This window comes from Lemur catta, chromosome 4 (assembly GCF_020740605.2).
Source record: "Lemur catta isolate mLemCat1 chromosome 4, mLemCat1.pri, whole genome shotgun sequence".
NCBI classification, from domain to species: Eukaryota; Metazoa; Chordata; class Mammalia; order Primates; family Lemuridae; genus Lemur; species Lemur catta.
This window is the reverse complement of record NC_059131.1, coordinates 69,307,955-69,329,452: the sequence shown is the minus strand read 5'-3', so window position 1 is coordinate 69,329,452 and position 21,498 is coordinate 69,307,955. Positions and strand designations below refer to the sequence as shown.

Below are 21,498 nucleotides of genomic sequence, written 5' to 3'. Positions count from 1 at the left end.
AGATTCTCATAAGGAGTGTGCAACCTAGATCCCTCACATGTGCAGTTTATGGTAGGGTTCATGCTCCTATGAGAATCTAATGCCACCCATGATCTGACAGGAGGCAGAGCTCTGTAAATACAGAGCAGCTGTAAATATAGAGGAAGCCTTGCTCACTTGCCTGCCGCTCACCTCCTGCTGTGGGGCCCAGTTCCTAAAGGCCACAGACTGGTACCGGTCCGTGGCCTGGAGGTTGGGGACTACAGGATTAAAGGACAGAAAGCTGGCACCTGGGTCTCATCGGGTGTCACTTAGGAGGGGAGCACAGCTCTGCTGTCTCTCTGCGCTTGGCCAGCGTGGGAACCATGGTGAACTGCTGCATCTCTCAGCCACCTTTCCAAGAAAGAGGTGGGTGTGGACCCGGTGACTGCCAGCTCCAGTTCTGCTCTAAGGTGCCACGAGATGTTCAGAGGACTTAAATTGGAGAGTTTTTAAACTTAGAGTATTTAGTGTGTTTTTTCAAACTTAGATTAATCAGTGTCTTGTTTTGGACTTGTGCCTTTAGAGTTCAGAAGGTGACCTGGGTGATACTTTGAGAACTTTAGAGTAGAATTTATTCTTTTGCATGTATTCAGCTTATTATGCATAGACTCATTCTAAAGGCGAAAAATCTTATTTGACCTCCAAACTCAGCCTTAAAACAAATTTAGTGATCAGAATTTTTGCAAATGATGGACAGTTAGCTGAATTGGATAGCATATAGGATGATAGCAAATCAGCCTTTATGATATTCTTCAACTTTATTAAGATAATGTTCAGGTATCACAGTAGCTGTAGTGATTCAGTGAAATAAATGATAGGGACTTAATCAAGAATATAAGTATTTGTATAATTTCTTGTTGAGAGGATGCCGGAGACCCTAAACTTGTCTTTTAGATGGAGACCCTGAAGGCCCAATGAGTAGGGTCACTGGACAGAGAGCTAGTCACAGTCAAACAGGGAGCCTGACTTGCACACCTGCAGTGTCCTCTCTTCTCACATCTCTGGGACCCTAAGGAAATCCACTCTGGTTCCTAGGAACGCTGCAGAGTTAAAAAATAGTTCTAGGCTTTCATCGTATGTAATTTTATTAGGAATTTATTAGCCTGAAATTTTGTCAGAGTTGCCATTAACAATGTCTATATGGATCACATTTATTCATGGCAATGTGCTAATAAAATCATATGAGGGGATGAGAATACAGAATATGGATGTTTATATATTGAAAGGGGTCAGAGGAACTCTAGAGAGAAACACATGGTATTTTGAGTTAGGTCATGGGAGCATTTTTGTATAAGGTGTTCTTATTACATATAGAAATTCTCATAAGAATGGGCAGAATTTACATGAATTTTGAAAATGATGAGGTCTCCAGATTGAAGATCCCACAGTTTGTACCTTCCCTCATCCTTTACTTTTTATTTATTTATTTATTTTTGAGTTAGAATCTTGCTCTGTCACCTGAGCTACATTGTAGCTCACTGCAACCTCAAACTCCTGGGCACAAGAAATCCTCCTGCCTCAGCCTCTGGAGTAGCTGAGACTACAGGTGCACCACCATGCCCAGCTAATTTTTCTACTTTTTGTAGAGACAGGGTCTCGTTCTTGCTCAGGCTGTTCTCGAACTCCTGGCCTCAAGTATAATCCTGCCGTCCTCAGCCTCCCGAAGCGCTACGATTACAGGCGTGAGCCACCGTGTCCAGCCTCATTCATCCTTTAAATGCAATGGAATTGTGAGTTTCTAAAGACTTACAGGATTGTGAACAGTATATTTAACTTTCTCAGCCTAATGTTGGTTCCACATTTTCTCTTCCATATCATGCAAACCCTTGTCTCCAGCCCACCCCACACTTAAATGCCCAAAATCCTCATTCCAAATATAAAGGTTGGTCAAGCATCTGGTCTTTGGTCCTAAAACAGCATCTGTCCTAGTTGAAGGTGTGGTTCAGAAGGTGTGCATATTTAATGTGCCAGAGCTTTGGTTGCTGTTACTCCTGGCTCCTTCCATTGCTGGGATACCCTCTTTCCCACAGCGGCCCCCTGCTGTCATATTTCTGTCCCCCTTCCAAAGGAAGAAAGGAATGTGGTAAAGTCCTTTACACTAGGAAAGCTTTAACATTCACTGGTGACATCATTTTAGACACCAAAGAGTAGAAATGCTTTCTAAGTCACAACACATAGGCAACTACACATTAGTTATAAAAATGGCCAGCCTTGCTCGTGAAGGTGTTTTCAGGCAATCTCTGATTTGTTGGCTGCATAGTACCTGAATGAATGGCTAGATGTTGAGACAAGGAGGGCAGACCTGGTCCCTGTCCTGCTTGTGGTTATGGACAGAATGGAGAAGAGCAGAATCAAACATCAAGTGCAGAAGTACTAAGGTAGTGTTTCCTTCGGGTTTTAGACTTGGCCATGAAGTATTAATTTAGGGGAAGAGGACCAGCATCAGGACTGGGAGAGTACACTTTTGCCATTCAGGAGCAACTACGTCTTACAGTCAAACCTTCATTGATTGAAACTGGGGGGAAGAAAGATGGAAATGGTAAGAGCTCATGGACATTTAAGTATGAATCCCACACACTCTGGAAAGATTGAGGGACATCTGGCATCATATGTGAGAGTGTCCTTGAAAGATTTTTGAAACTGCTTGGTCTTAGCTCCTGTGTGTATATGTGTATGTGTGTGTGTGTGTGTGTGTATGTGTGCCCTTGCACGTGTATGTGTATTTTAAAATTATTTTAGTAGTATTAATAATATATGTGTTAAAAACTTTGAAAATACTAAGTACAAAGAAGGAAACAATGGCCCATAATCCCACAACTCTGAGAAAAATTTTCCAAGCATACATACATTTAATATTCTTGAAATGAAATTAGTCTTTTATTACATAGATGATTCCATAGTCTGTTTCATTCACATTTTCCTACATTATTAAAAGCCTTCAAAATACTTTAAAGGTTGCTGTATGTCACTGTAATCTGCTATTGTGAAACAAGCAAATATAGAGGAATGAAAATTAAAATATAAAGGGAAAACAATAACAATTATTTTTCAAATGCTGAGGTTGGAGACCTATACAAGGGAAGAAATAACTGATGTGGTACTTCTAATGCAGATGCCTCTTAAGCTAGGTCATTCCATGCTAATAATTCACTTTTTATTTTGTTTCATTTGGATGTCTGTTATTGTTGATAAAGCCAGGAGTCATCTTTCATTAATAGGTGTAGAAAACACTCAGAGTCTGCTAGCCGCTCGGGGTTCCCCGAGAGCACTTACCAGGCCTCCTTCATGGGACTTGAGTCACTGGACTGGCCTCCTTGGTGCTCTAAGCAGTAACCTGCCTCATCTGCATCCACTTCAGCTTGTAACTATAGTGCATCCATTCAGCCAGGCCCTGGACACTGCTTGGCCAAGACCTTTCCCTGGCATCTCCAAAGGAGGGTGTAATTTATGGGATATAATTAGCTTTAATGTCCAGTTTAGCCTGTAAACAGCCCTCAGGCTTAGGTGAAAATGCTCTCTTGTCAGGTAAAGCACTCCAGAAAGGCAATAGCCACCAGACTGGAAGACTAGGGAGACCAAGTCTCGTGCAAAAACAACTGATGCTCCTGTACACTGGCAGATTTACTTACCGGGAGATTTGTGGTAAAGGGAAAGTATTTGTTGTTTGTTTTCTGTTTAGTCTAGGGGTTCCCACTGCTCTTTAAACTCTGGCAGAGTTCCCGGTGGCTACAGCTGGAAGGATTTTACTTTTTCATTAAATTTTCTTTGTAAAGATACTGAGTGGGTAGTTTGGGCCCCCTGAAATCCTGTGCCCTCCCCGCTCCGAGATGCTGTGTCTGCAGCCCCTGCGGGCTCTCTGCTCCGTCCCCACACCGACGCCTGTGGCCAGTTCTTTGTCCTGCTGCTCTTGGTGGCAACAAAAGTGGAATCTAGAAAATAGGAGCCCAGTTTCTAAGCTGTTACTAACCCCTGATAGCTGACAGTCTGTAATGTGCTTCCTTTCAGCTCAGAGCTCTGTGTGCTTGGGTTATCCCTTAGATACTGTCAGCACTGTGTGAACTGTGGCAGGTGAAACCAGGAAGCTTGTCAGTGGATCTCTGTATTTCTTTAAATTTTTTTTGTTTTTCATTTTTTTATTTGGTAAAATACATAACATAAAATTCACCTTTTTAAGCTTTTTGAGTGTACAATTCAGTGGCATTAAGTACATTCACATTGTTGCACCACCATCACCACTGTCCATCTGTGCAACTTTTTCATCCTCCCAAATTGCAGCTCTGTACCATGAAGCAATAACTCCCATTCCTCCCTCTCCCCAGCCCCTCGTCCCCACTGCTCTCCTTCCTTTCTCTCTGAGTTTGACTACTCTGGATAGCTCATATAGGTGCTATCATACAATATTTGTCTTTTTTTTTTTTTTTATTTCTTTTAAGAACACTCTAGAGCTACACTGCTGTGTATGAGCCATTTCCGAGCAGGCCAGCCCGGTGGTGGTAGGACTGAGGGTCGGAGACACGCTGTGTGTGTGTAGGATGTCCCCAGGCTGACCCAGCCCATGCTGCCCTGGTGCGATGGGCTTTTGCAGCTGCTGGCCCTACAGCTGTGGCCTGGTAGTTCCTGTCTAGACACCCTGGCTGAGTCTGTATCATTTCTTTCATCCTCCCTGATTCAGATGTTTATATTTGACCAAAATCTGATGAGTTTGTTTTACCATTTTTTTTAAAGTAGTATCTACACATCATAAACATTCCAACTGTTCAAAAATTCTCTTCTCCATTTCAGCCCCAGCCCTCTCCCTATGGGGAGCTGAGGTTACCCATCTCTTGAGTGTCTTTCCAGAGATATTCAATCCATATGCAAGCCTACGTAGGTTTTTTTGGGTGTGCCAGTCTCCAGTATGTGTGTTAATCTAATACAGTGTTACTCATAGCTGTGGTTAAATCAATACCCAGGGTTCACATTTTTTTGTGGCTGAGGAAATTCTGTTTTCAGCTGAGTCATGTAATATACTATAATTATATTTTACTTTTGTCTTAGTCTGGTTTTGGTTGCTTATAACAGAATACCTGAAATGGGGTAATTTATAAAGGAATGTATTTCTTACAGTTATAAAGGCTGGGAAGTCCAAGGTTGGGGAGCCGCATCTGGTGAGGCCCTTCTTGCCGGTGGGGACTCTGCACAGGGCATCCCATAACGAGGGGCTGAGCATGCTAACATGCTATGTCAGGTCTCTCTTCCTCTTATAAAGCCATTGGTCCCATTCCCATGATAACCCATTCATCCATTAATCCCAGAATTGATTAATCCACTCATGAGGGCAGAGCCCTTATGATCTAATCACCTCTTAAAGGCCCCACCTCTCCATAGTGCCACATTGAGGATTAAGTTTCAGCCTGAGTTTTGGGGGGAACATTCAAACCATAGCTCTTCTTTATTAGATTTTTTATTTTCCTGAATTTAATAGTTTCCTAAGTATCATTCACTCATTCTTCCCTAAACTCTAAAGGAACATATGCATCTCCTCTCACAGTGATGAAGTTATTAGGACTGATCTTCACCACTGTTCTGGGGTCCCCCTCCTCCTCCTGCAGTCCAGCTTCTGTTTCCTGGAGCCCAGGTCCTTTTTTTCTGTGTGCTCCCTCTCTTTGGCACGGAGCCCATCCTCCACTAACTCCCTGGGACTTGCATGTCTGAAAATGCCATTTTTTCCACCCTCATCTTGAGGTAGTTTGGCTAGATACAGAATTAATAGAGGAAAATAACTCCTGCTGTAACTTTGAAGTTATTGATATATTTTCTTTGAGTTCCCAGTTGCTCTTGAGAAGGAGGATGCTGGTCCAATTCACTAGCAAGTAACCTGCTTTTCTTCACTTTGTCTTAGAGTTGTAACATTTCCTGATGAGGCCCTTAGTGGATCATTTCTTTCCATTGTGCTGCTTACCCAGGGGCCTGGTTAGGAAAGACCCTTATCTTCATTTCTGGGATATTTTGCTGATCATCCCTCTTCACCATCTCCTGTCTGTGTTCTCTCTGGAACTCCTCTTGTCAGTTGTTGGGATGCCCCAATTGCTATTCTGAGCTCAAAGCCTTTCCAGCTGAGCCTCCACAGAGACTGAGCCTCCTGTTTCTGGAGGAGACTCAGGGACAGCCACTCCTCCTGTCTCCAGCCCTACCCCACACCCTCCTTCACAGTGAAGCCTTTCCTTGGATGTCTAGAAAGTAACAAGTGGAACAATTTATGGAAAAATCTTTGTTGTGATATAGGTGGCATGGGTCTGGACTTGCTGGCCAATGCAGGTACCTGTCCTCACCCAGTGATTGCTAAGCTCTGCCTGACATGAATGGCTAAAGGTAAAGTTTGATCATGTTCCCTTTGTGCTCTGCATGTTCCTTTTGTTTCTGGGCTGAATCTTCCTTGCTGGTTGCCTTAAGGTTCTCCTAGACATCTTGTGCAGTCTGATTTCTACAGCCCAAGGTGTGCCTGATAGATTCTGAGGTCTCTGGGGCTCTGCAAAGGTATGCTTTGCGTCCCTGGGCTGGGTGCAACCCCATCGGGCTGCCTTCCTGGGGCCGTGTGCTGCATCCCTCCCTGGCTTTCATTTTCTCTTTGGTCCCTGTACCCTGAGTCCTGATGCAAGCCCGCTGTCACTCTGGGCCTTGAGCCAGAGCCAATCTTCAAAGGCACTGGTCTCCTACCCTGTCCAATCTCATGGTTTACTCTGTCCAGCCCCTGGGCCTTGCCTCAAGAAAATGATGCCTCTTCTACAGTGGACTTGTGAAATATGTCTTCAGAAGCCTTGATTTTCCTTGGAGCTGCAAAGAAAACTAGAAGACCAGTCAGCTATGCAGAATATTCAGGAACTGCTGAAAGCCAGGATCACCATTCAGCCACCAGTCATTGTCCATGATGGGCAGGGCATCATTCTAGACCCAGGATTCTCTCCCTCTTTCTTCAGCCCTCCCTGTCACCATGACATCCAAGAAGTTACCAGGGGAGGGTCAGCTAGTCCCTTATTTGGAGATTTTTGACCTGTGAGGTCTCCTTCCAGCTTCTCTTGATGACCTGTCAGCATTGTGACATCCAGCCACCGCCCCAAAGCATGGAAGGATCTGGCCTTTCCTTGACCCATGTCCACCATGTGTTCATCAGGAACATTCCAGAATTCTATTGCTCCTGCACAGGAATGGTGGGGACAGAGTATTTCAAGTCAAAAGGGCACCACTCAGATTTGCACATCAGGAAATGCAATGACAGGGGACAGTAACTGAGCCCCAGAAATAATGAGGTAATATTAACCTGAGCAGCTCTGATCCCCCCAGTTCTGACTGATGCTGTTCTTTTTTTTTTTTTTTTAAATATTAAAGGGGTACAAATGTTTTAGGTTACATGGATCATTTTTGTAATGTTTCAGTCTTGGCTATAGGCGTACCCATTACCCAAATAGTGTTCATAGTACCCACTAGGTTGGTTATTCCCCTCCCCCTTCCCTCCTCCTCCTGGTTGCTTTCCACTGGGTTTTACTTCCCTCCATGCACTTGTGTGCTCATAAGTTAGTTCCAATTTAATAGTGAGTATGTCTGGTGTTTGTTTTTCCATTCTCACAATACTATACTTAGGAGAATGGTCTCTAGTTCCATCCAGATTGTTCCAGAAGGTATTAATTCATCTTGTTTATGGCTGAGTAGTACTCCATAGTATACATATACCACATTTTATTAATCTATTCATGAAATGATGGGCACTTGAGTTGATTACACATCTTTGCGATTGTGAATTGTGCTGCAATAAACATTCAAGTGCAGGCGTGTTTTTGGTAAAATGACTTTTCCTTTGGGTAAATACCCAGTGGTGGAATTTCTGGATTTAATGGTAGGTCCACTTGTAGTTCTTTGAGAAATCTTCATACTATTTTCCATAGAGGCCATGCTAATTTGCAGTCCTACCAACAATGTATAAGTATTCCTTTCTCTCTGTGTCCACGCCAGCATCTATTGTTTTTGGACTTTTTAATGAAAGCTATTCTAATTGGAGTAAGGAGATAGCTCGTTGTGGTATTAATCTGCATTTCCCTGATGATTAGTGATGTTGAACATTTTCTCATGTTTCTTGGCTATTTGTCTTTCTTCTTTTGAGAAGCACCTGTTCAGGATGCCATTCTTGACACGTATTTTAGGTACGCTATTTGTCTCAGGCTAATAAGAATCTGCAAAATGGTATTGTTGGGGAGAAGTTGTATTTAAAATATTTAGTGTTTGTTCTGAAAACTGTGTGTTCAACCTAAGGGAACTGTGTCTCCTGGAGGCCTGGGGACCTCACTCACTGCTGCGTGTCTGCCCTGGATGCCGACCAAGCTGTGCTAACTGCTGGCAGCTGCCACCACTGTCTGTGGGGCCCCCGGCCCAGGATTGAGCCACTTCTAACCTTGACAGCTTCCTAGTCTCTTTTAGACCTTAAGCTTCAGCCATTCACCGGTTGAGGAATGGGTTTTATTTTGCTTAGGGATAAATAAGTTGTACTAGGGAAGCAAGTTGCTAGGAAGGAAGGTGGACCCCTCTTTTTTTTTTTTTCCTTTCCTTCTTTCCCCTGGTCTTCTTTGCTGTGTCTAATGAGTAGTGTGCCTTTGGGACAATAAAGGCATCCTCTGTTGGAGAGCATCTGAGAGTTTTTCAAAATATTCCTCATTCTCTTTCCTATTCTCATCCCTGGGTAAGTGCAAGTTTCATGCATGTTGTGTAATGTCCTGTTTGTAAACACACTGGGAAAGTGGAAAGCAGGACTGTCAGCCTCTTAGAGCCAAGGCTGCCTTCTATAGCAGAGATTTTCTAGCAGACAGTGTTCCAACTGTAATATGAGGAATACAAAAGAAAGGTGATTTATAATAAAGTATTGTGAATCTCAACATGTAAATGCTGGGCATGACCACCCCAGGAGAGATCATACAGTACCCCCAGACTTGGACCTAGCTGCCCCTCCAGCACATGGCACACGGCCACTGCAAATGCAGTGGGGCTGATAGTGATGGACCTTCTGAAATGATGACTGAGGCACTAGAAAGTTCCAAACAGGACCAGGGGATCCCAGGCCTCCATTTTCATCATAGTTGCAGTCCTGGGGAATTAGGTTGATATTAAAACTATACAAAATACTTTGTGTACATGTAAAATGGAATTAGGTTCTAGTCTCAGAAGGTCATTGGGGATATGGAACAGTTGCCCCTGGTCCTTAAAAGCCATGGTGAACTCCGAGTCATTGTGACCACCAAAAACAACTCCACAAATTTCCAAAATGCCTGGAGGGGCAGTATCCTAATGCAGAGAACCACTGGTGTAGAACCTACCATAGAAAGATAGGTGACAGGACATGTATTAGTCAGGGTTCTTCTGAGAAACAGAACTGATATGATTATCTATCTATCTCTCTATCATCTATCTATAGAAAGATTTATTTTAAGGAATTAGCTCACATGCTAGTGTGGGCTGGCAAATATGAAACCAGAGGGGTGATGGCTGGAGACCCAGGGAAGAATTGGTGTTGCATGGGCCCAGTGCAGTGCCTCAAGCCTATAATCCTAGCACTCTGGGAGGCCGAGGCAGGAGGATCCCTTGAGCTCAGGAGTTCGGGACCAGCCTGAGCAAGAGCGAGACCCCATCTCTACTAAAAATAGAAAAAAAATTAGCCAGGCAACTAAAAATAGAAAATAATTAGCTGGGCATGGTGGAGCATGCCTGTAGTCCCAGCTACCAGGGAGGCCAACGCAGGAGGATCGCTTGAGCCCAGGAGTTTGAGGTTGCTGTGAGCCATGCTGATGCCACTGTACTCTAGCCCAGGCAACAGAGTGAGACTCTGTCTCAAAAAAAAAAAAAAAAAGAATTGATGTTGCAGTCTTGAGTCCTAAAGCAGTTTGGAGGGGGACTTCCCTCTTCCTCAAGGGACCTTAATTTTTTCTTATATGGCCTTCAATGGTTGGATGAGGCCCCTCCACATTGTTAAGAGTAATCTGCTTTACTCAAAGGTTGCTGATTTAAATGTTAGTAACATCTGAAAAATACCTTTACAGCAACATTTAGATTAGTGTTTGCCCAAACAACTGGGAACCATAGCCTAGCCACGTTGACACGTAAAATTAACCATCACAGCATATGACAAAGAAGATGAAGAATTTTCTGTTCATATAATTGGGACTCAAAGGGTAGTCACTGTAAATATCTTTGTGTGTTTTTCTTTGAAGCATAACCAGTGTGCAGCGTTCAGACAATGGGTCGTATATCTGTAAGATGAAAATAAATAATGAAGAGATCGTGTCTGACCCCATCTACATCGAGGTGCAAGGTAAGTCCAGAGGCCAGAGAGTCCCACTGTCAGAGAGCTGCTTAATTTAGAGCCTGCATTAAATGTTTTGTGTATAACATTCTAGAGTTTGTCCTGCCCATTTAGACCTCTGTATGCAAACCTTGCAAATCCACCAACACTGAAATTTTATAAGGCAGTCCTCTTTGTAGACTATAGGTAATAAAATGAATTCTGTTCTTAAAGTTTGACCTCTATCCTAGTTACTAGAGGTGAGATAAAAAGAGATTATAGACTTCCTTATCCACTGGTTTTTTTACAATAAAAATAAGCTGAAGACTTTAGGAAGTAAAATGCATTTTTTTAAATCCAGTTCTCAGTGCTGCTCCCAGATACCACTCACCTGGCCAAGTGACTATTGGCTTATTGTTCAGCATCTTTTCCTGTTTTGCATATGCAGATGGTGAAACATTGTGGGTTGAGTGGCTTTCCTGGACTGAGTCAACAGCTCAGCTGGAGACTCCTTTTGGGTGCTAGGATCAGGTGCATGGAATTCAGAGAAATTCCATGACATCACATGAGGGTCAGTCGGGGTTAGGAGTGAAACATCAGGCTAGGAAAAGGCAATCTCTGCCCTTGAGGAATTTGAACTCTAATGGGGAACGTGAACTGATGCACAGGTGAACCAGGCTCGGGGAGCTCAGGTCCTGAGCTTGGTGCCCTGGGTCAGGAGGTTTGCATGCCTGGTTCTGCAATGGCAGGGCCCATCTAGGAAGGCTGCAAGGAGGAGCACCTTATTATCACCCCAGGTGGTCGCTCCCCACTCCCCTGGGGGGCTGTCCTCCAGGGCCTCTGCATGCTTGCTCTCTGAGGCTTCCCTGTTAGCAGAGACATCCGATCACCTCTTTTTCCTACTTTCTCTTGAAACTCGATTACGAACATCTCCCACTAAAAGTCTCCTCTGCTACCCATTCTTTTGTGAACCTCAACTTGTTACCCACTAACCCAGAAGGAGGCCTGAGGGAGGGAGGAGGGAAGGAAGAAGGAGGAGTGCATAGGGGAGACAGAGAAGGGGAAGAGACAGGGAGTGAGGCCCCTCAGAGGAGGCTGTTTTAGACCTTACAGCACGTGTCTCAGGGTTATGTCAGCACATGATCCTCTCAGCATCGGCCAGAGAGGATTTCCTACATTTGCTGCTAATCTGGGGAAAATATTTAGAGGACGTTTTACTTGTCAGAAAACTGCCCAGGGGAGGAACACATTAAGTCCAAATTGAGTTTTGGAAAACCTCAAAGCAGGAAGAAACAATCCCATTTCACATAACTGCCGTATCATTCCTGTTTGAACCAGATCTTTGAGTTCCCAATCCCAGAAGAACACGATTAGCTTGACTTGTTACATTTTTGGCACATGCCCCCATGAAGTACTGACTGGCTTTCTCTGAGATATTCCTAAACTACTTTATGGCCTTGATTTTGGAATTACAATAGGAGATTTTAGGATTGTAACTGTGTAACTGTATCTATACTGTTTTCATGAGAACGTGCTTTGAAAAATGTTCAGCCCTATACAAGTATACAGATTTTAAAATTTAACATCACTCCTTTGAAAGTCACACATACAGCAGATTGCCTCATACCATGGGCAGACCTATTACGTAGCTTTGTTTTTACTCCATGTTTTTTTTAAGTAAGACGTACTAAAAACCTGCCAACCAGTCCCAGGAGTTTGAGCAACACCTCATTTAAGAACTGTTTGTGGCCTCCCTTCTAGTAAAACCAGTTCTGCATCGCTATTCACGGCCCCTTTGGGAAAGTGTCTAGAAAGCCTTAAGGTAGACTGGTGGGAATGAGGCTCTGTGCTTTGTCTTGCCCAGCTTTAAGGAGGCAAAAACTGGCCGTTTCAGACCTGAGGTAGTTAGTACATAAACAAATCTCCCGTTGCCAAGTTCTAGTTCAGTTTCCATTCTCCTTAGGGCTCTGCCTCTGCTTAGGATCTGAAACATTCTTTCCTTTAATGCTTTCTCTGCAGGACTTCCTCACTTTACTAAGCAGCCAGAGAGCATGAATGTCACCAGAAACACACCCTTCAACCTCACCTGTCAGGCTGTGGGCCCACCTGAGCCGGTCAACATTTTCTGGGTTCAAAACAGCAGCCGTGTTAATGAACGGCCTGAAAAATCCCCCTCTGTTCTAACTGTTCCTGGTAAGTCCAAGCAGTGTGCTTATTTATTTATTTACTCTCTAATAGTGGAAGGGATGGGAAGTTTGGTGACTCCCTGCTGCACGCCACCAGCTGGGCAGTGGAGAAGGATGAAAATGCAGGCACAGCAGCAGAGGTTTGGGACTAGGTAGAGGGGAAGGTAGGTGGGAATCACAGGTGTGAGAATTCACAGACCAGGGTTTGGAAGTGGCTGAGGGCCCTCCGAGGGTGTGCTTGGTGAAGTTGGGGAAGTGGCCAGAACCCCTAGCCCCTGCAGCAAGAGCCCTGCTCACTTCCCCATTTCTGCAATGGGGGTCTTGTGCTTAGGGAACCACCTCAGTGGGTTTGACAGCAAGCAAGTGGGTTGGTCACAGGGAGCTGTTGCAGGAAGTTGGTGAGTCCCTGTGGGATTGTGACTAAATGGGCATTCTATGGTCTTCTTGATTTCCACCCAAGCAAAAGTGCCCTGACTTTGGTCCCCCATACCACTGACAATGCTCTTGTTAACACCATGGACGTTTCCTGTGCCCCTAAAGCCAGTGGACTCCCCTGTGGCTCCTCTCATTGCATCTTTCAGCAACATCTGGCAAGGTCACGCCACTCCCTCCCTCCTTCCTTTCTCCATGCATTCAGCAAATGTTTTAGGAGGGACTTCAGTATGACTGAGGCTGTTCCAGGCCCTCCGATATTGCAGTGAACTTGGAAACACTGCCCTGGCTTTCTTCCCTAATCATTGCTCCTCCTTTGGTGCTAACAGGAGTTCTAAATGTTGAGGGGTCCCAGGGCTCAGTCCTGGGCCCCTTCTTTTCACTTTGAGAAGCTCCCTGCTGAGAATGGCAACTGTGTGGTGATGACCTCAACCTTTACATCTCCAGCCCAGCCTTTCTCCCCAGCCTCAGGCTCACGTAGCCAGCTGCCTCCTTGGCATTTCCATGTGCTGAGTGTGTAGGCTTCTTAACATGAAGCTCTTGGTTTCCACCCCAGACTTGTTTCACTCCAGAATTCCCCATCTTAGTGAATGATAACACCATCTGCCCATCCTTCCTTTTTCTCGTTTTTCGTATTGAATGCATCAGCAGTTCTGTCAGTTCTGCTTCTACGATGGTCTGAAATCTGTCTTTTCTCCTTCTCTGCTGCTGGCACTCTGGTCTGTGTCACTGCCAGCTCTTGCCAACACGACTGCAGTAGCTTCGTGACTGGTCTCCCTGCTCCCAGCCTTGTCCCTACTCCCATCCACCCTCCTCAGGAGCAGATGACATCACCTGCCTGCTGAAAACCCTTCAGTAGCTTTGGGTTGTCTTAGACTGTCACCCAGAGTCCTTCCTGCCCTGGCCCCTACCCAACTCGCCAGCCCAACGCCATCCCACTCTCTCCTCCCTGCTCACTGAGTACCATAGTTATTGTCTTTCATTTCCCCTGACGCCTGGTGTTTCTTTCTGCCTCCGGACCTTTGCACTATCTCTTCTGTCTGCCTGCAATGTTTTTCCATCTGTTTCTGGCCCCGTGACACAACTCAACTATCACGTCTTCAGAGAGGCCTTCCCTGACCACCCCTCTGTTGACTCCCAATCACATATTCTTATCTAATCTCACCATTGTACTTGTCGCTATCTGTATTCACCCTGTTATTTGTGTGACCTCCTTGTCTGTCTGAGAGAATGTATGCTTATTAAGGACAAGGACTTTGTCTTTCCCGTTCACTGCTGCACTCCCTTGACTCATAGTAGTACTCAGTCAATATTTACAGCCAGAATGAGTCAGCAGGTGAATGCCAGCCCCTAGCGATTGTCTCTGAATCAGTTTTCTAACCCCTGACTTTAGGAGGAATGTTAGAATGTTCTCTGCCTTCATCTGAATTTTCTTTGATTTTCTCCAAGGAGTTGATAAGTAACTTCTTGGTTCAAAATAAATTTTAGAAAATATACTCTACCCTTTCTAGGATGATTACTCTGAACTCCCATAAAGAAAGACTTTTTTTCATTGAGGTAAAATGTGAAATACACTTAAATGCATAGAACTTAGTTGTGCAGCTTAGTGAGTTTTCGTAAGTGTAGACACACATGTAACTGCCACCTCAGTTAAGATGTAGAACATTGCCATCTGCTCAGAAAGTCCCTGAGGGGCTCTTCCAGTTGTCACTCCCAACACTATTCCAATATCTATCATCACAGATTAATTTGCCTGTTCTTGAACTTCAAAAAATGGAATACAAAGTGTAAACTTTTTTGTATCAGCCTTCTTTTACTCAACATGCTTTTGAGGTTCATCCATGTTGTTTTGTGCATCAGTAGTGCTTTATTTTTTATTGCTGATACAATGCTCTGTCATATGAATGCGTTAATTTTGTTTATTCATTTGGTGAAGATTCGGGATGTTTATGGTTGTTGGCTATTGTGAATAAAGTAGCTATGGATATTTGCATGGAAGAGTTTTAGGAGACATATATTTTTATTTTGTTTTGGATAAATACCTAGGAGAGTGGTGGCACGTGCCTGTAGTCCCAGCTACTCAGGAGGCTGAGGCGGAAGGATCACTTGAGCCCAGGAGTTTGAGGTTGCTATGAGCAATGATGATACCACTGTACTCTAGCCCCAGCAAAGGAGCAAGACCCTGTCTCAAAAAAAAAAAAAAAAAAAAAGAAAGAAAGAAAGAAAGAAAAAAAGAAAGAGAAAGAAAATCTAGGAGAGGAATTACTGAGTCTTATAGTAGGTGTACACTTAACTTTTAGAGAAACCACTTAACTATTTTCCAAAGTGGTTGTACCATGTTATATTCTCAGCAACAGTGGACGAGAGTTCCAGTTGCTCCATCCACATCCTTGCCAACATTTGATATTGTTAATCTTTTTAATTTTAAATATTCTAGTGCATATTAAATGGTATATTAATATGGTTTTAATTTGTGTTTCATTTCTGTGATGCCTAATTTTAGATTAGATTTAGAAAAGATTTTAGTGTCTTTTCATGTGCTTATTAACCAATCATATATTCTTTTTGGTATATATTTGTGTACGTGTGTGTGTGTGTGTGTGTATATATCATGATTTTTTAAATCCATTTTTCTGTTTATGGACACTTAAGTTTTTCTGTGTCTTGGCTATTATAAATAATGCTGCAATGAATGTGGGAGTACAGATATCTTTTCAAAATACTGATTTCATTTCCTTTGGATATATGCCCAGTATAGAGATTGCTGGATGATATGGTGGTTGTATTTTTAATTATTTGAAGAACCGCCATACTGTTCCTTAATGGCTGTACCAAAAGACATTCCCACCAACAGTGTGCCAATAAATAGCATATCTGACTTCATTTCCCAATTGTTTGCTTTTAGTATATAGAAAATAAAAAGATTTTTGTATGTTGTATAGAAATAGGGACAAAAATCTGTCCATCTCTGTTCATCTGGAACTTTTCCTTTTCTGTGTGTTTTCTCTGAAATTAGAAGTGTGCTTTTGCGATAAATTCCGCAAATTCTTTTTTTTTTTTTTGAGACAGAGTCTGCCTCTGTTGCCCAGGCTAGAGTGCTGCAAATTCTTTTAATACCCAAGGCTATAATTTGTCTCAGTTTGGAAATCTGATTTATTCCTAAATGGTTAGGTGCACCCTTACAACTGCTACCTATTTTGGATCTCAAGTTCTTTATAAGTTAATTTTAATTTCTTTAATTTTTTTTTTTTTTTTTTGAGACAGAGTCTTGCTCTGTGGCCCCAGGTAAAGTGCAGTGGTGTCATCATAGCTCACTGCAACCTCAAACTCCTGGGCTCAAGCGATCCTCCTGCCTCAGCTTCCCGAGTAGCTGGGATTACAGGTGCATACCACCATACCACCACACCCAGCACCTGGCCTACTTCTCATCTGTCAGAATACCTGATTTACCCCTCAGCCTATTTCCATGGGACCAGGGGGCCTCTTAAATGCAGGAACTGAAGCTTTTTTTGGCCACATCTTTAGGGTCTAGTTCAGTGCCTGGTATGTGGTAGTTGTAGAAAGGACCAGTAGGAGAGTGCCCCCTGTAGCATTTACTAGGTGCTTCCAAATGTGGGTGTACATGAGGAATTCACTTTTCACCAGGGACCATCATGTGCCAAAAAGTAAATGATAACGGAAATTCTTGGCCGGGCGTAGTGGCTCACACCTCTAGTCCTAGCACTCTGGGAGGCCGAAGTGGGAGGATTGCTTGAGCTCAGGAGTTCGAGATCAGCCTGAGCAAGAGGGAGACCCCGTCTCTACTAAAAATAGCCAGGCTTGGTGGCACTCTCCAATAGTCCCAACTACTTGGAAGGCTGAGGCAAGAGGATCGCTTGAGCCCAGGAGTTTGAGGTTACAGTGAGCTGAGGTGATGCCCCTGCACTCTAGCCAGGTGACAGAGTCTGAGTCTGTCCCCCTCCAAAAAATTCTCCCTAATATTTCGTAGATATCTTGTCAGATTCAACAGCTTCTCTGGAGTTTTCAGAATAGAGACAAATGTGTCTGTAAATGAAGAACTCATTTAAACTGCTGAGTTGAAATTCTACACTTAGTTTCTAAATGAATATACAGTGTACGGCATTGCTCAAGCAGTTTTCCTATTTGTGAAGGATTTGAACAGCAGGGCTGCTGACTTAGTGTTCTTAGTGCCAGTGTTTATGAAATGCCTTTTTGATAGGAGAGATGGTGTAGCTGGTGCTGTACAGTGAAGTGAAGGCCTCAGCATGTAATCATACATTCAAGCCAGAAACCTGGAACTTATCCAGATTCTTCTCCCTTGCCTTTCCAACAATCAGTCACCAAGATCTGTACATTATTTTCAAATGTCAGTTGTGCTCATTTTTTCCTCTGTACCTCCATGGCCATGGCCTTAATTCAGGCTTTGCTGATTCATGGCCAGGACCTTTGCTGTTACCTCCTAACTATGGTCCCAGATTTCTCCCCCTAACCCCTTCTCACCTACGTGGTAAGTCATTCTCCACCTCATCAGTAGAGAGGTTCTTCTGAAATATAGAGCTTCTCACTCCTGGCATGATTCTCCTGGACGTACACGTTAAAATCTACCCTTTTACCCTGAAGTCTAAGACACACGGGACTCCTGCTTACCCTTCCCAGGGTCGCCTCCTGCCTCACCTGCAAAAGCACCTGCTTGTGAGCCCTAATGAGCTTCTGGCAGGGCCTTGAGTGCTTTGTGTCTTCTTGCCAGGCTGCCTGTTTCTCCTTGTCTATCAAGTAAAGCGCTGTTATCTTCTGACACTCAGCTCATGGCTTTCCTTGGAAAACTTTCCTGGTTGCCCCCTTGTCTATGTAGTCACAGCACCTGTTCCCTAACTCCTGTACCTCCCCATCACATTGCAGCATAACCATCTGCTTGTCCGGCCTCCCAGAAGGGTTATTAATTAGGTGAATAGTATATATGAATTATTAATCAGGTTAGCACCATCACCCAGCACAGGGCCTGGCACATGAGAACCGTGTGAATGAATGAATGAACTAATGAACAAATGAGTGAATTACAAACAGTCCCCAAGTCTTAGATCCCTTCACTGGGACAAAGGGACATAGTGATAATGAAGTAAAATTATCTTTGCATTTAAACTCTTTGTCATATCTTTTCTCATTTATATCTCTAGCCAGTTCTATGGAATTAATAGAACAGGATTTTGATACCCATTTTGCAGACCCACAGGGTTTAAATAAGTCCAGGGATGAGGGGCCTAGGGCCCAGGGTGCTGACTGTAGGGGTCGTGCTGGGCTTACGGGGGCTGCTATCAAATCACCTACTTGCTGACTGCTCCTAAGCGTCTGAGTTTTGTAACCTTATAAAAGAACTACATAAAAATTTATTCTTAGTTAAATCTGTTTTTAATTCTGAGGAAGTTTTAGTTTGATACCCGAGGCCCTCCCGGTAGTTCATGTCTGGCGAACTAGGTGCTGAGGCCATTCTGTCCTGAGATGCCTTTCAGGGGGCTTCGTGCAGCTGCCCCTCGAATGTTGGTGTAAGCAGCGAGTGTTCGCAGGGAGACGCTGTTCTATCTTGAAATGAACCTCGAAGTAAACTTTTCCGATCCCTTCTACGGAGGGAATGCTAAGTAGGGAAGTGGTTTAAATAGCCGATTGTTTGGACTGCTTTGAGCAAGCATATTTATGAACAGGAAGGTCATATGCTTATTCCCTCTTGATACAAGTTTTTATTTTTTCCTCTGTGATGTAAGAGCTTTCTTTGAGAGACGTGAGCAAAGAAGTACTTTGTCTAAAAGACATTATTCTGAGTGAACAAAGCCAATCTCAAAGGTTAAATACTCTATGATTCCATTTAGATAATATTCTCAAAATGACAAAATTATAGTGATGGAGAACACGTCAGTTCTTTCCGGAGCTTAGGTTTGGGGATGGGATGTTCCAGCATGAGGGAGCTTCTTTTGGTGATGCAACAGTCCTGTGGCCACAGATCTGTACCCGTGATAAAATTGTATAGAACTGTATACTCCTTCTCCCTGCCCCAAATAAAACAAAAACTGGTAAATCTGAATAAGGTCTCTGTTTAGTTAATCGTACTGTACCAAAGTTACTTTCCTGGGTTTGATCATTACACTATGATTATGTAAGATCTTATTGGGTGGAGGGTGCACAGGAACTCTGTGCTATTTTTGCAACTTCTTGTGAATCTAAAATTATTTCAAAATAGAAAGTTGTTGTTTTTTTTTTAAAGAAGCACTTTGTCATGGGCAAAATCAAATCCCCAAATAAAGAGCAGAACTGCAAAGAGCATTTGCTGCATGGTGCTTAATGGTGTAACACTTTATAGATTAGTGGTTAAGATCTCTAGCTTTGCATATAGACGGATGCCACTTTACTGTTGTGTGTCCCTGGGCAAGTTGCTCTTATTTGTATAAAATAGGGATCACAACAGTGTCTGCTTCAGAAAACATTTGTGAGGATTCAGTGAAACAATGACTGTAAAGCTCTTGATATAGGAACCCCCTATAGGAATGATCAAAATGCTACCTGTTATAAATTTTTTGCATTGTTATTTTTATATGCAATAGTTATTAATGCACTGTCAATTTTGAGCTGCCTTTCTGTTAACAATGGTGGACTTGTGTTCATCTTCCTGGTTTTTATTTTTTTAATACTCATTTTATATTTAAATCCACATCTAGAAAACAGCTAAGCTAGCTTTTGTTTTAGTTGGATATATTACTAGTAATTAATATTCCTGTAATAACAGTAACAATAATAACTAGACTGTATACAAATCAGTTCATAATGCTCATAGTGTGTTCTCTAAACATTTACTTTGAATCTCATAGCAAGCTGTGATAGTTAGGCATTTTTTAATATCCGTTTTATACATCAGGAAGAACTCTGGAGCTATCGAATATTAAGAGACCTGCTTTCTTAAGGTCTATTCTCTGCACGGAAGCTGGAGTGATCGTGATAAAACATAAGTCAGACCATGTCAGTCCTCTGCACAAAGCGCCAGGGCTCCCACCCCACTCAGAGGAAAAAGAAAAGGCCTCTCCCACCTGTTCACCCTGCCTGGAACCTCCCCAGCCCCCCTAGAATCAATTTGTCCCATTCCCTCACCCAAGTCTTTCCTCACAGGCCGTTTCTCGGGGAGTTACCTCTGACCTCTCCCTCCATTTAAAATTACAGCCTGCGTCCCTGCCCAACCCTGACCTTCTGATCCTCTTCTATTTTCCCATAGTACTTATTACCTTCTACTACAGCATTCAGCTGACTTATTTATCAAGGTTATCATTTATTACTCATTTCCTTCCATGAAAATGTGAGCTCTGTAAGGGCAGCAATCTTTGTTTTATTCATGGATATATCCCAGAAAATGTCTGGCACATAGTAAGAACTCAGTAAATATTTGCTGAGTGAATGAATGCAGGGCAGATAAGGAGTTCTAAGGTACTTCATTTATGCAGCAGGTTCTTTATTTATTGCCTCCTTTGGTAGAAAGATGGACAGTAGGAAAAAATAAAAGAAGGGACAGGATTGTTTATCTAGTTAATTTGCAGGATTGCTTAATCCAGAAATTAAAGAATTAGCCTAACTGTGCTCTTAAAAGTTGTTTCCTCAGCGATTCCTATGTCCTTCCCTCAAGGGAATGTCCTGTTACTGAAATGTCCCTTCAAAATATCTTTCAGGCCAGTGTCATAGGCAATCTTTTTTTTCCAACCAGCGGGGGATCAAGCAAGAGGGGTGCGAACCATCTTACTAGAGTTAGGTGAAAAGTAGAACTCACCATAGGGAGAACGGCCGCTAGGAGAGAAAGCAGACTCGGAGCAGGAGGCTATCGGGGCTAGAGTGGGTGGGAGGGTGGAGACTTAAGAGGGTGGATGATTTTTCTCCCTGGAAAGCCACAAGGGCTTGGGCTATAAAACGTCAAGGTCTATTCCAGTCTGGTGGTTCCTGTTCACGCACAGAAGGAGAATAGGGGAGTGAGAGGGAGCTGTTTGTCCCTAGTGCACACTCGTTGCTATACTCAATCCAGGCTTATAAATGAATCTCTAGTTGGAAAACTAGTGCCATTAAACAAAAAAAGTTTAACTGAACAAATTAAGTAAAGAAGACTATATTTGGGCTTAAGTGCCATCTGGTTTTGGAGAATGTTAACGTTGGTTTGAACCAGTTTCCACTTTTCTCTGCTGGCTTCTATTTGGCCTGTGGGTACTGGCCCGCTGACCGCCTGGAGAACTGCTGTGGTAGGTCGTTCGGCTACTGCAAGGCAATTCTGACTTGGTGTGAATGTCTCGTGCGAGGACATTTGCTATAGATTGTTTTCCTGGCCCTCTGTACACTTTGAAAAGAAACACAGAGAGGAAAAATGACTTCCTGCCTGACCTAAAGTCTTGTCCCGTGATGTCCAGTTTCACTTTCAGCACTGATAACACAGGACTGAAGACCAGGGGCCCCAACTGTCCTACTGGAGGACCTGTAACTGGATGATGGATCTCAGTGACATAAACCCCGTGTTTTACCATAGAGCTGGCTCTTCCCCCATGA

The 21,498-nt window shown here is 43.4% G+C and overlaps 1 protein-coding gene across 1 annotated transcript in view; it reads left to right on the top strand.

The window, feature by feature from the left end:
• MERTK (MER proto-oncogene, tyrosine kinase) overlaps positions 1-21,498 on the top strand; it is a 100,729-nt gene that overhangs the window by 23,193 nt on the left and 56,038 nt on the right. Inside the window, exons 3-4 of the mRNA XM_045550082.1 lie at positions 10,251-10,351; positions 12,341-12,514. Coding sequence (XP_045406038.1) covers positions 10,251-10,351; positions 12,341-12,514 — 275 coding nt within the window. The remainder of the gene's footprint in view (positions 1-10,250; positions 10,352-12,340; positions 12,515-21,498) is intronic.